Source organism: Rhinoderma darwinii, chromosome 2 (genome assembly GCF_050947455.1).
Source record: "Rhinoderma darwinii isolate aRhiDar2 chromosome 2, aRhiDar2.hap1, whole genome shotgun sequence".
Taxonomy (NCBI): Eukaryota; Metazoa; Chordata; class Amphibia; order Anura; family Rhinodermatidae; genus Rhinoderma; species Rhinoderma darwinii.
Genome location: NC_134688.1, coordinates 286,985,553 through 287,000,019, shown reverse-complemented (window position 1 = coordinate 287,000,019; position 14,467 = coordinate 286,985,553). Strand labels below are relative to the sequence as shown.

Below are 14,467 nucleotides of genomic sequence, written 5' to 3'. Positions count from 1 at the left end.
GGGCTCTGTAAATGTGACATGGCCTCCGCAATCCATTCCTGCTAAATTTGAGCTCCAAAAGCCAAATGGGGCTCTTTCCCTTCTCAGCCCTGCTGTGTATCCAAACAACCGTTTATTACCACATGTGGGGTATTGCTTTACTCGGGAGAAATTGCTTTACAAATTTTGCAGGCTTTTTCTCTTTTAGTCCTTCTGGAAATGAGAAAACATTTGCTAAACCTACATTTTCTTTGAAAGAATGTCGATTTTCATTTTCACGGCCTACTTACAATAATTTCTGAAAAAAACCTGCGGCGTCAAAATGCTCACTATACCCCTAGATAATTTCCTCAATCGGTGCAGTTTCCAAAATGGGGCCACTTGTGGGGGGGTTTCCACTGTTTTGGTCCCTCAGGGGCTTTGTAAATGTGACATGGCCTCCGCAAACCATTCCTGCTAAATTTGAGCTCCAAAAGCCAAATGGCGCTCTTTCCCTTCTAAGCCCTGATGTGTGTCCAAACAGCCGTTTATGACCACATGTGGGGTATTGTTTTACTTGGGAGAAATTTCTCTACAAATGTTGTGGTGCTTTTTTTTCTTTAGTCCTTTTGGAAATTAAAAAAAATTAGCTAAACCTACTTTTTATTTGAAAGAATGTAGATTTTCATTTTCATGGCCTACTTCCAAACATTTCTGCAAAAAAACTGTCCGGTCAAAATGCTTACTATACCCCTAAATAAATTCCTCGAGGGGTGTAGTATCCCAAATGCGGTCACTTTAGGGGGGTTTCCACTGTTTTGGTACCTCAAGAGCTCTTAAAATTTGACACGGTGCCTAAAATATATTCTAATAGAAAGGAGGTCCAAAATCCACTAGATGCTGCTTTGCTTCGGAGGCTGGTGCTTCAGTTCAGTAGCGCACTAGAGCCACGTGGGATATTTCCTAAAACTGCAGAACCTGGGCAATAAATATTGAGTTGTGTTTCTCTGGTAAGACTTTGTGTTACAAAAAAAAATGGATTAAAAATGAATTTCTGCAACAACAAAAAATGAGATTTGTTAATTTCACCTCTACTTTGCTTTAATTCCTGTGAAATGTCTAAAGGGTTAAGAAACTTTCTAAATGCTGTTTTGAATACTTTGAGGGGTGGAGTTTTTAAAATGGGGTGACTTATTGGAGGTTTCTAATATATAAGGCCCTAAAAGCCACTTCACAACTGAACTGACCCCTGTAAAAATCGCCTTTTGAAATTTTCTTGAAAATGTGAGAAATTGCTGCTAAAGATCTAAGCCTTGTAACGTCCTAGAAAAATAAAAGGATGTTCAAAACACAATGAAAATCTAATGTAGACATATGGGGGATGTTAAAGAGGCTCTGTCATCAGATTATAAGTTGCCTATATTGTACATGATGTGATTGGCGCTGTAATGGAGATTACAGCAGTTTTTTTTTATTTAGAAAAACGATAATTTTTGACGAAGTTATGACCTATTTTAGCTTTATGCTAATGAGTTTCTCAATGATCAACTGGGCGTGTTTTTCTTTTTGACCAAGTGGGCGTTGTACAGAGGAGTGTATAACACTGACCAATCAGGGTCATACACTTCTCTCCATTCATTTACACTGCAGATAGCGATATAGCTATATCGCTATGTGCAGCCTCATACACACACTCTTAACATTATTGCAGTGTCCTGATAATGATATATACATTACCTCCAGCCAGGACGTCATGTGTATTCAGAATCCTGACCACTTCTGTAGCGTCTCTGTAATTTACAGCACAGCGAGCTCTTGCTGAGAATGACAGTTTACAGCGTAATCTCCAGTCATTCTCAGCAAGATCTCGCTGTGCTGTGAATTACAGAGACGCTACAGAAGTGGTCAGGATTCTGCATACACATCACATCCTGGCTGGAGGTAATGTATATTCATTATCAGGACACTGCAGTAATGTGTTAGTGTGTTTATGTGGCTGCACATAGCGGTATAGCTATATCGCTATCTGCAGAGTAAATGAATGGAGAGAAGTGTGTGATGCTAATTGGTCAGCGTCATACACTCTTCTGTACAACGCCCACTTGGCCAAAAAGTAAAACACGCCCAGTTGTCCATTGAGAAACTCATTAGCATAATGCTAATATAGGTCATAACTCCGTCATTACAGCGCCGATCACATCATGTACAATATAGGGAACTTATAATGTGGTGACAGAGCCTCTTTAATTAGCGACTATTATGTGTGGTATAACTGCCTGTCTTACAAGCAGATACATTTAAATGCTAGAAAAATGCTAATTTTTGGCTAAATGTTGGTGTTTTTCACATTTAAATACTGAGTGTATCGAGCAAATTTTGCCAGTAACATAAAGTCCAATGTGTCACGAGAAAACAATCACAGAATCGCTTGGATAGGTGAAAGCATTCCGAAGTTACCACATAAAGTGAAAAATGAGGGTGTCGTGAAGGTCAAAAGTGGCCAAAGAGGGAAGGGGTTAACGCCCAGATAGCATTGTCCCTTCACAGGACCCCCCCCCCCCCCAGATTACCATAAACTATATTAATCTGATATATTTGGAGGGTGTTTTATGATTGAAAGTCCATCATTCTAGCAGAACACTTCTGTGAAAGTTTCAGAAAACATTTTACGATAGAATTGGTATTCATGCTTGATATTATGTCTTGCAGCAGAGTTGCAACATTTTCTCTTTCTTTTGTATAGGGGAGGTGTTTGTACTTGACGATGGAGGAGAAGTGGATTTAGACCTTGGAAATTATGAGCGTTTCCTGGATATCAGACTAACAAAAGACAACAATTTAACAACTGGAAAGATTTATCAGTCTGTCATTAACAAGGAAAGAAAAGGGGACTATCTAGGGAAAACTGTGCAAGGTGAATGAAATGAAAGTTTTTTTTTTTTGTAGCACTGTAGTTGGGATTCATTGGTGGATTTTGTCTTTCACCATAAATGATTTCCCATATATTCCAGCACTTCATATTCTAGTGCATCTTTCATGCGTAGATGTACTGCCAACTCTAATGATCTTCTCTCTCTACAATCACATAAGACCGTTATTTGCTGCATGACTATGGGCCTTCTCTCTGCTCCTGCCTTTAATGGCTGACCAGCTAGCTTATGTTTGTGTCTTTTGAGAAGAAGCACTGACTGTTTGAGTTCATCAGATTCTAAATGATGGACAGTATTTGTGACATCTTGTGTTTATTTGTAGTCGTCCCTCACATCACCGATGCTATCCAGGAGTGGGTGATGCGACAGGCCTTGATTCCTGTAGATGAGGATGGCGTGGAACCAGAAGTCTGTGTAATTGAGGTACATTGTTTTTCTTGTCTCTTTTCTGCCTTTTTGTTAATGACCATTCTTAATTATCGTTTTTTTTAACCCTTTAACGACCCATGACTAATATACATGTCATGGACCAGGGGGGTGATGTTTGGTGCAGGCTCAAGCGCTGAGCCCGCTCCATACACCGCAGCTGACCCGCTGCTCTAATGGTCAGGAACAGCGATCGTGATGTTCCTGGCTGTTTAACTAGTTAACTGCCGCGGTCAATAGCGGCCGCAGTATTTAAATCGTTAGGGGGACGTAGGTGGCCCCCTCCAACGGCCCCCCAACAGCGCGATCAGGGGTTGCCTATGGCTGTCATGAAAGCCCAGGGGCCTAATAAACACCACCAGGTCTGCCTTCTGTCTGCCTCTTCTAAGCCATGTAGCCAGAAGCCTGTAAAATTTACAATATACTGCAATACACTTGTATTGTACCAATGATCTAACAATCGCTGGTTCAAGTCCCCTAGGGGTAGTAATAAAATGTGAAAAAAAAAAAGTTAAATACGTTTTTAAAAAGTGTAAAAAAAAATAATACGAAAATATTAAAAATTAAAAAAAACAATCTTTTTTTCCTCAAGCACAAAGTAAAAAATAGAAAAAATTGGTATTGCCGCGTCTAACAGTTTGAGAAACTATTACAATATACCATTATTTAACTCACACGGGGAAAGCCGTAAAAACAAAACACAAAAAACAATGGAGGAATGTCGTGGAATTTTGCAAAAATAACTGTCTCTTTAATTGTGGAATTATTATTATCCTATGATGGAACAAAAAATGTAAATAACGCAGATGTGAACAGAGCCTAAACCCGTCTGTAGTCAGGTGAGACATTTCTCTTAGTTGATTGATAACTGTGACGTATTTGATATTGATATCCAATCGATTTATAGCATGTGGTGATTAGGGGGAAGCCTTTGGCTAAACAGTCTTGATTTTATTTTTTTTGTATGAAAACCAGGCTTGAAATTATGGAATTGGGGTATGTTTACAGGTGTTTTTTTTTTTGTTGTGTTTTTTTATGCTAATTTTGACTGGTCTTCCGCGTTGGAATTGGCCTCTAAAACACTTCAAATCCAGCTCACTTTGATTCCAATGGTAATCAGATGCTTTTTTTTTTCTTCTCATGACCGATTTAGTTCTGCTCACTGAAAAAAAAAAAAAATGTTCTGCTCTCTTGAGGTGGAATACGCTCTTAAAGAGGCTCTGTCACCGCATTATAAGTGCCCTGTCTCCTACATAAGGAGATCGGCGCTATAATGTAGGTAACAGTAATGCTTTTTATTTAAAAAACGATCTATTTTCACAACGTTGGGAGTGATTTTAGCTTTATGCTAATTAGTTTCTTAATGCCCAAGTGGGCGTATTTTTACTTTAGACCAAGTGGGTGTTGTACAGAGGAGTGTATGACGCTGACCAATTTGCGTCATGCACTTCTCCCCATTCATTTAGCCATCGCATAGTGACACTGCGTTATTCACTATGTGCTGTCTTATACTGACATATTAACGTTACTGAAGTGTTTAGACCGTGACTAGACATCCCTGTACTTCGTTAACGTTTGTTTGGTACTTACAGCAGAGCAAGCGTAATCTCGCGAGATCTCGCTGTAAATGACCGGTTACAGCGAGATTACGCTTTGCTCTGCTGTAAGTACCAAACAAACATTAACGAAGTGCAGGGATTGTGAATAGACATCCCGTCCTGGCTGGAAGGAATGTCTATTCACTGTCTAAACACTTCAATAACGTTAATATGTCAGTATAAGACAGCACATAGTGAATAACGCAGTGTCATTATGCGCTGTCTAAATGAATGGAGAGAAGTGCATGACGCTGATACAACACCCACTTATTCTAAAGTAAAAATACGCCCACTTGGGTATTAAACTAATTGGCATAAATCTAAAATTGCTCCTAACGTGGTGAAAATAGATTGTTTTTCTAAATAAAAATCACTGCTGTCACCTACATTATAGCGCCAATCTCCTTTATGTAGGAGAAAGGGCACTTATAATGTGATAGTCTCTTTAAACTTTCCATTGAAATCAATAGGGGGCAAAACAGCCCTGTGGCTTAACGTAGTTTAATGCATTTTTTTTTTTTGTCAAATAAAAAAAACGCTAGCTTATTTTACTAATAAATACGGTTTAAAAGAAAAAAATAAATAAAAGCCTCAAATCCTGAAAAATGGGATTGTTGTGCAGCCTAAACCAGGTCTCGTAGTTGTATTTGCAGCTGTTTGCTTTAGAATTCGCACGCATACAAAATGTGAGTTTGCCTCTCTACTTGTGATTTATCTTGCAGCTAGGAGGAACAGTGGGTGACATTGAAAGTATGCCCTTCATAGAAGCTTTCCGACAGTTCCAGTTCAAAGTTCGAAAGGAGAACTTTTGTAACATACATGTCAGTCTTGTACCTCAGGTAAGACTTAACAGTAATTGTATATGACTGAATTCTGTACCTTTTTTTTGTTTCCATAACTCCCATTCACTTCTATTGGAGTTACGGAAACAGCGTAGCTCCGTGAGCTCGGCTGTTTGCGTAACTCCCGACCACCTAACCAGGAAGTGGCCGTGAGGCAGTAGGAGCCGAGTAAGCTAGAACTGGGTTTTAGGGGGCCCCATTCTAAAGGTAGGTGTGGATATGCCATAAATTCCCAAGATGGGAAAACCCCCTTTCAAATTGTTTTTCTTGTTCGTTACATTGGGGGTCACAGACCGTGGGTATATGCTGTTGCCACTAGGAGGTTTGACACCTAAGAAATGGAAAAAGTAGCCCCTCCTACAGAATATACCTTGCCTACAGACACTGAGCTATTCAGTCTTGGCTTAGTGTCCGTAGGAGGCAGACACTCCGACTAATGCAGCAGTCTTTACAATTTTTTAATGTTCGTTTATTTTTTATTTTATTTTGATATAATTACTTCCAGTACGTCCCTCATGACCGCACCACAGGAGGTTGTCCTATTGACTTCTATAGGGACAGGAAGACAGAGCGGTTAAAATGCCCCTCCCTCCACCTGCCAGTGTTCTTCCTCTCCCTATGGTGGACAGGTGCAGAGAAGTGAGATCAGCTACCTGAAAAAACAAGGTGAGGGGCGAAATCGGGGAGCCAGGCTTCTCCTTCCTTTCCCTGGTAAATATTGCATCAAGCTAACACCCCTCACGGGAGAGGTATCTTAGCTCCACAACCCTGGTTGCTAACCTGAGCACATGCTGGATCCTTGGCAGTCCAAGGTTGGAAGAAATTGGATGGCCGCAACGAAGCTCCGGCGTCATGGCTTGAGGATGTGTCCAGGGAAAGACAAGTTTAGGTCTTTCCCCTAGATAGGTTGGCGCGTGTCTTGCAGTATAGACTACAGCGTCACTGGAAGTGATAGGTAGCACTTCCGGTCCGCGCCCATCTTGGGGGAGAGTGGGAAAATTCTAAATCTTCCCAGCTATAAAGGGAACCGCACAAGTAAGCAGATTGATAACTTTTTTTTTTTCAAGCTAATATTTATCTGCAAATTTATTGAATTGGTCCCCTGTGCGTTATGGATCCTTCCCTATCGGATGGTATTCCAGAGGTGTCCCAGGGTCATGTGAGTCCCTGCTTTGGTGATAGGATACTACTCTGTTTACTCTTGTATAGGTATTTTACCTCCCCTCCTCGTCTTTTTTTAGGAAAAATAACCCTCTCTGAGACCGTCACATCTCAAAAGGAAAATTAAAAAATGTGCTACCTGTGGGGAAAAAACTGCAAGATGAGCATAAAAAGCATTTATGAATTCTGCCAGGATTGCATAGTAAAATTATTGAAGGAGGAACAATCTTCGTTTAAGTCTGAACTGAGGACTATAATACGAGAGGAAGTGGAACTGTTTGGCCTTCCTTACGCCACCTCAAGAGACTCCAACTGTGTCCCAGACAAAAAGACCTAGAATGGAAGTAGATCAGAAGTAGGACCCCCTTCTCAAGAATCACTCTGAGCAGGAATGCTTATCTGTCTGAAGGGGAATTACAAGAGGGTGAAGGACCATTACCTTCATCCTCCTCCTCACAAGAAAATAATTACACCCTGATACAGGCAATTAGAGAAACCATGGGTATTTGGGATGAAGATATGCCCCGTTCTATCCAAAATGAAGCGTTCAGAGGCTTTACAAAAAGGAAAATAAGTCTTTCCTATAAATGAGAACCTCATGAAAAATAATTTTCAGAATGGGAAGTTTCAGAAAAGAGGCTACTTATCTCACGAGAATTTAAAAATGTTATTCTCTTTGATGCCGAATATACAAAACCCTGCGAAGAAATTCCAAAAGTAGACATCCCGGTTGCAAGACAGCAATTCCCTTTTGACGATTCCGCACAGCTAAAAGATCCTATGGACCACAAGGCATACTGTTTTCTAAAGACGTGGGAGTCTTCATCCGCTTTAGTCTCAAGCAATAGTGCAGCTACATCAGTAGCAAAATCAATGTTCATATGGTTAACTCAATTAGAAAACCATTTTATAATGAAGACCTCTAGAGAAGACATTCTAGAAACTCTTCCTCTACTTAATATGGTGACCGGTTTCTTGGCAGACGCATCCAGCTGAGTCGGTCAGGTTTTCAGCCAGAAATGGGGCCCTATCCAACGCCGCCAGAAGAGCGTTGTGGCTCAAGACCTGGTCTTGGGACACAAAATCAAAAAATAAATAGTGTTCTAACCCTTTCTCGGGATCCTTGATGTTCGGTCCACTCCTTGATAATATGTTGAAGATTGCATGTGATAAAATAGAAAGTGTTTCCAGAAAAGAAACCAAAAAAGACGCCTCAGTTTTGGAGATTTTGTCAACAGAGCTAGAGAGGTAGAGGGAAATCTGGTCGCTGGAGTTACCCCAAAGGGGGAAGAGGTCAAGGATTTCTTAACACCAACAATTCATTAGAAACATTCCACTAACAAATCAAATTGTGTACAATAGATCTAAAGAATGCTTATCACATCCTGATCCACTCATTATATAAAAAATATCTGTAATTTGCAATCCAGGATGGTCCCTCCATCCTTCACTACCAATTTGTTTGTCTCCCTTTCGGAATTTAATCAGCCCCCAGGGTGTTTACGAAGATTATTGCAGAAATGATGGCGTCTCTAAGGAACAAAATGTGATTATCATTCCATAACTAGACTTTCTTCTAGTGGCAGATACCCCATCCATCCTAAGAATCCATCGAACCCAAGTCCTGACCCTTATACAAAATTTGGGTTGGGTGATAAATTTTTGAGAAATCAAATCTTTCTCCCCAAAATCAAATAATATTTCTAGGGGTACTATTGGATTCCTCCGTTCAATATTATTTTCTACCACAGAAAGAACAACTTCATCTACAGAACGAGATCAGGAAATTTTTTAGGAAAAACAACTGTTTGGTAAGGGAGGGGATGCGGATCCTTGGATTGTTGACATCCTGTATCCATTCCATCCCGTGGAGCCAATTCCACTCCTGGGAATTACAAAATCTGATTCTATCCCAGTGGGTTCACAAACACTAGTCCCTAAAATCAAAGATATGGATTCCTGTGTCAGTGAAGACATCCCTTCTCTGGTGGGTGTCTCTAAACAGAGGAGTGTCATGGAACTTTTCTCCATATGTGGTAGTCACCACAGACGCCAGCACACAAGGTTGGGGCTCTATAACTCAAGACAAACACTTCCAAGACATCTGGTCTCCTCAAATAGGGAAGATGTCTTCAAACTACAGGCAACTGAGAGCAGTATGGGAAACCTTCAAGTGAGCTCTTCCACTAGTAAAAGGGAAACGTATAAGGATATTGTCAGACAACATCACAGCAGTATCCTTTTCTTCGTCACCAAGGGGGAAAATAGACATGCTCCACTCCAATCTCTCTCTGCTCAAATTTTCGGCTGGGCAGAATAAAATTTCCTGTCTGTCAGCAGTCCACTTAAAGGGCACAGAAAATTAATCTGCCGACTTTCTGAGCCAGAGGAAGATAGATCCAGGAGAATGGTCCTTGAACAAAAATCTTTCAATCTCTAACCCAGAAATGGGGTCTTCCTCAAGTGGAATTATTTGCCACAAAACAAACTGCTCCTGTAGACACTTTCCCCTAAACTTCAAGGACTACCCGGTAGGAGTAGATGCGTTGTCTCATCAGTGGGACATGAAGCGGGCTTATGCATTTCCTCCATTCTCACTAATTCTGGCGGTATTAAGGAAAGCTCAAGAGAAGGTAACAAACCTAATTATAATTCTTCCATATTGGCCAAAAAGGAGCTGGCTCCCAATCGCGAGACAGTTGGCGTTGGAAGACCAGATCATACTCCCGGTAAAAATGGACCTTCTCTCCCAGGGTCCTTTATTTTATCAAGAAGTGGAGACTAAATCTATCAGCATGGATCCTGAATGGCAAGCCCTGAGAAACCATGGGCTTTCAGAAGAGGTAATCTCAACCATTCTTTTAAACCATAAAGAGGATACGTCAAAAATCTACCGGAAAATCTGGAAAAAATTCTGTTCCTGGCATGGAAATCCAGGACCAGACCCTTTTTTGCCAAATATAGCAAAAATCCTAGATTTTCTACAAGCAGGGTTCAAAAAGGGACTTAGTCCTAGTACCCTAAAAGTACAAATTTCAGCTCTGAGCAATTTTTCCTACACTCCCCTAGCTGAACATAGGTGGATCAAAAGATTTACGCAGGCAGTTTCTACATTTAAAACCATCCCTAAGAAAGTCGGTGTCTTCCTGGGACCTAAATGTAGTCTTGACTGCTCTTTGTGATCCTCCGTTTGAGCCCATCAACTTTATATCCATAAGAGCTTTAATTTTAAAAACAGCATTTTTAGTCGCCATTACATCAGCAAGAAGGATTGGGGGAAATTCAATCTCTTTCCATCATAGAACCTTAATTGAAAATTCAGGAGGATAAAATCATTCTAAAACTAAACCTCTCCTTTATTCCTAAAGTGGTTACTTCCTTTCACAGGGATCTGGAAATAATTTTGCCTTCCTGTTATCCAGATCCAAAAGATCAGCAGAAACAAAGGTTCAATTCCCTGTATGTTAGACGGCCTGTACTCGCTTACCTGGAGATAACATCCCCCTGGAGACCAGATAAAAATGTATTTGTCCTATTTGGAGAGAAAAACAAAGGAAAAGCTTCAAAATGCCCACTAGCTAGATGGGTGAAGATTACGATTCAAGAAGCCCACAGTTCCCAAGAACGCTGTGCTCCCCTGGGCATAAAAGCTCATTCAACAAGAGCAGTCTCTTCCTCTTGGGCAGAAAGAAGAGAAGCCTTTATATACCAGATCTGCAGAGCTGCCACTTGGTCAAACTATCATACCTTTTGCAGACACTATAGATTGGACATTCTCTCAAATACGGATCTTTGTTTTGGACGGGGAAGTCCTCCAATCTGTAGTCCCGCCCTGAGCATTGTAATTTGGTATTGCTCGTGCTGTCATGGGGAACGTACTGGAAAGTAGGAGTGAGCGCTACCGGTAATTGTATTTCCAGGAGTCCATAATGACGGCATCCTTACAATCCCTGATTTGTGCAATTAACATGTCCGTTATTATTCCTAAAATTAAAATTTTGTTGCATCCATCCTGGTGTAGTAATTGGGCAAAACACTGGCCAGCGGTTGGAGGTAGGGGCCTTTTAACCTCTGTCTTCCTGTCCCTATAGAGGTCAATAGGGCAACCTCCTGTGGTGCTGTCATGATGAACTCCTGGAAATCCAATTACCGATAGGTCGAATTCCTACTTTTTTTTAAATTTTGTAATTTTTTTTTTTAGCTGGGAAACCTGGTTGATTTAGTCCCCCTGTTTTGTCCCCTCCAAGGCGGGCGCATGGTATCCTGTTTACAAATGTCTTGTTGTCCACCTGCCTATGAAGGCAAGTGGGACAAGATTGTCAGCTCCTCTGTCATCCACCAGCCTAAGGAGCACCTTTCCTACCAGTATTTCCCCTTACAACAGAGGGAACTACTGAGGAGGTGGTCCTGCTTGTAACACATCTGGGAGATGGAGGACACGTGAAGTCCACTTCCGCCTATATGTGTGGCCCTGCTTGATTCAGTTTGCGTGGGGGGAGGGCAGGCTTCTACATCTTGGATGTCTGGCTCTCACATTTCGGACACCTGGATTCTGGAACTGGTATCCTCTGGATACAAAATCAAGCTTTCCAACCTTCCTCCAGAGCATTTTTTTCAGTCCACTGTTCCTCAATCCCTGTCCATGCTAACCGCCCTTTTTCGAGCAATCGACTGCTCTTTCAAGGGGTCCTCATTCTGGTACACCCGACCTAAAGGTTTCGGGGTTTCTACTCCAATCTTTTTTGTCGTACCAAGAAAGGATGCCTCGGTTCGGCCTGTCCTGGACCTAAAGGTCTGCCATTTCAGCATGGAATCCATTTGATCGGTCATTGTTTCCATGGAACAGGGGGAGTTTCTTTCCTCAGTGGACATCAAGGATACGTATTTGCACGTCCCTATTTTCCAGACTCTTCTGCTCTTTGCAGTGCTGTACTAACATTACCAATTTGTGGCTCTTCCTTTCAGCCTAGCCACGGTCCCAAAAGTCCTTTCGGTCGTGATGGAGCACCTTCGGACCACGCGGGTGTCTCAGTCACCCCAAAAAGCTGAATGATATTTTGATCAAGTCTTCCTCCAGGGAGGGGAATCTGATGGATTACTCTGGGCTGGACAGCCTGTCCGTTCGGTTGGATTGTCAACTGCTTCAAATCTTGCCTGTCTCCCTTCCAGCAGATTGTGTTCCTGGGAGTTGCTTTCGACGCCCGGTCTGCGAAAGTCTTCCTTCCTCTGGATCAACTGTCCATCCTTCAGGACAGGATTCGTTCGTTGTGGACGCCTGCTCCGACTTCACTCAGCCTCTGCACGAGGGTCCTTGGAACCATGGTGGCCTCAATCGAGACATCCCATTTGCGCAGTTCGACGTGTGCCCCCTTCAGCAGGCGATCGTCTCCTGGTGGAATAGTTCCATGGACTCCTTGGATTTATGCTTCATCCTTCACCCTCGTAGTCTGTCGATTTTTGCTTCGGTAGTGGATCTCCTCCCCGGCACTTCCCCCAGGGTCGCACCTTCCTTCCGCTGAACTGGCAGATTCTCTCCACGGATGACAATCTTAATGGATGGGGAGGAACATTTTCGGAACCTCACGGCTCAGGGGCTGTGGTTTCCACGGGACTCCTCTCTCCTCAACCTGCTGGAGTGAAGAACCATCTTAATTTGCCTGCTGCATTAGACATCTCTGCTGTCCAGACATCCGGTGCGAGCTCAAACGGACAATGCCACAGCCGTGGCTTATTTTAATCACAACAGTGGAACTTGCAGTGATGGCTGAAGCCACAGAGATCCTTGCCTTAGGAGGATGATCACGTTCCTGCTCTGACAGCAGTACTACACTTCCAAGGTCGACAACTGGGTCGCAGACTTCCTCAGTTGCGAAAGGATAGATCTTTCTCCTCTGCCTTTTTCTCTATCCAGAGTTGTTTACCTTTCCCCAGGGTGGCCTGGATCAAGGTTTTTCCCTTCGTTCCCTGAAAGGACAATGTCGGCACTTTCCATTTTCTGTCGTCGCCCGTTGGCATCTAAGGGGTCATTCACACAGCGTTTTTTGGCGCTAATTTTGAAGCAGAAACTGCGTCTGAATCATTGCCCTCCCCCATTGTTTACAATGGGAATAAGAAGCGTTTTTCTATGAGTGACTATTGGCCGCTTGCGGGGAAAAAAGAAATGTTCGTCGTTTGAGCGATTTTGAAGCGTTTTTTGCACTGGTTTTTGCCCATAATTTTTGTATTACATTCATAGGTGCTAAAAAAAAAAATGTGGAAAGAAAAAGCTTCCGTTTCAAAGTCTGCCACAAAATTCCTGGGATGCGGTTTGCAGGCGTATTTCAAGTGTACTTTAGCATGCAATATATCGTTTTACGCTTCAAAATACACCTGAAAATAAGCTGTGTGAATATACCCAAGGTCTGTGTTCCCTAATGAACTTGAAAAGAAAAGGATTTTGCGGTGAGTACCCATAAAATCCAGTTTTTTGTAATGCATGTTTATTGTGATTCTAAGAACTTTTGTAATGTACATTTTATTTCAAATGTTTTACTATGAGTGTTGCAGCTTCTATGTATCCAGTTTACATAGAAACTGCATAATGCCACTGTAAGCCGAATTAGTCAGTGGGCTGGTCTGACGGCTCCGCTGACAGCAGTCCTGTGTTTATCAGAGGCACACAGGAGCAGCTGTCAGCCGGGCCCTCAGTCCAGCTCGCTGACTGATTCGGCTTAGAAGCTGCATAACGCCGCTGTATGTAAAGTGGAAATACCGAATCCGCAGCACTGAAACGGTACAACATTTTAATGTATATTACAAAAGTGCTTCTAATCCCCATATACCTACATTATAAGAAATAAAGTCGCCAAAAGTTTACAAAGTGTTTATATATTGATATGCGTTACATTTCAGAATGGATGCAATTGAAGGCAACATCCTCTTTGGCACCTTCAAAGGGGACCTGTCAGGTCTACTATGCGGCTTTATCTCATGTCATATAAATAACTTCCCTTCAATCATATGCTATTTTTTTACCTTTAAAAAGCTATGTAAATGCTTGTCTGGGCTCCGATTTGAGCCTGTGAACTTGGTTTCCCCTCAAACACATGCTGATTGACCGCTTTCCCCTTGTGAGTTTATACAGGGAAAACTGACATTCAGCATATGAGTAGGAGGAGTAACTAGACTTGCTAGTTCAGTCTGTAATTTAGCATTATAAGTGCCTGTTCAGCTCTGCGTTGGAAGCTTCGTTAGGGACGCCGTCGCGGATTCTGCCAAAAATGCTGCACTATTGTTAATCCACGGACACCCGATGGAACCAGTTAAAGTCAACGGGTTCCGTCGGTCACCGGTTGACTGGTGTTCAACGGAGCCTGCGCTTCTGACTGAGCAGAACGGAAACCCGAACGCATATGTCAACAGGGCCTAAGCTATGCAAATACTTGTTTAGACTCACAATTAAATCTAAAACTATATGCCCTAGCTTGGTACCCCATCTATAACCTAAATTTCTCTCAGGGCAGTATAGTACATCTGACAGATTTGTGAGAATTTGTGATTGCAGCCAGCAGAT

General features: G+C 42.1%; 1 protein-coding gene across 3 annotated transcripts in view; it reads left to right on the top strand.

The window, feature by feature from the left end:
- Window positions 1–14,467, top strand: part of CTPS1 (CTP synthase 1) — a 59,328-nt gene that overhangs the window by 19,474 nt on the left and 25,387 nt on the right. For all 3 annotated transcript variants that reach the window (XM_075853401.1, XM_075853400.1, XM_075853402.1), the window contains 3 exons: window positions 2,702–2,872; window positions 3,211–3,311; window positions 5,635–5,751. In XM_075853401.1, the coding sequence (XP_075709516.1) occupies window positions 2,702–2,872; window positions 3,211–3,311; window positions 5,635–5,751 (389 nt within the window). The remainder of the gene's footprint in view (window positions 1–2,701; window positions 2,873–3,210; window positions 3,312–5,634; window positions 5,752–14,467) is intronic.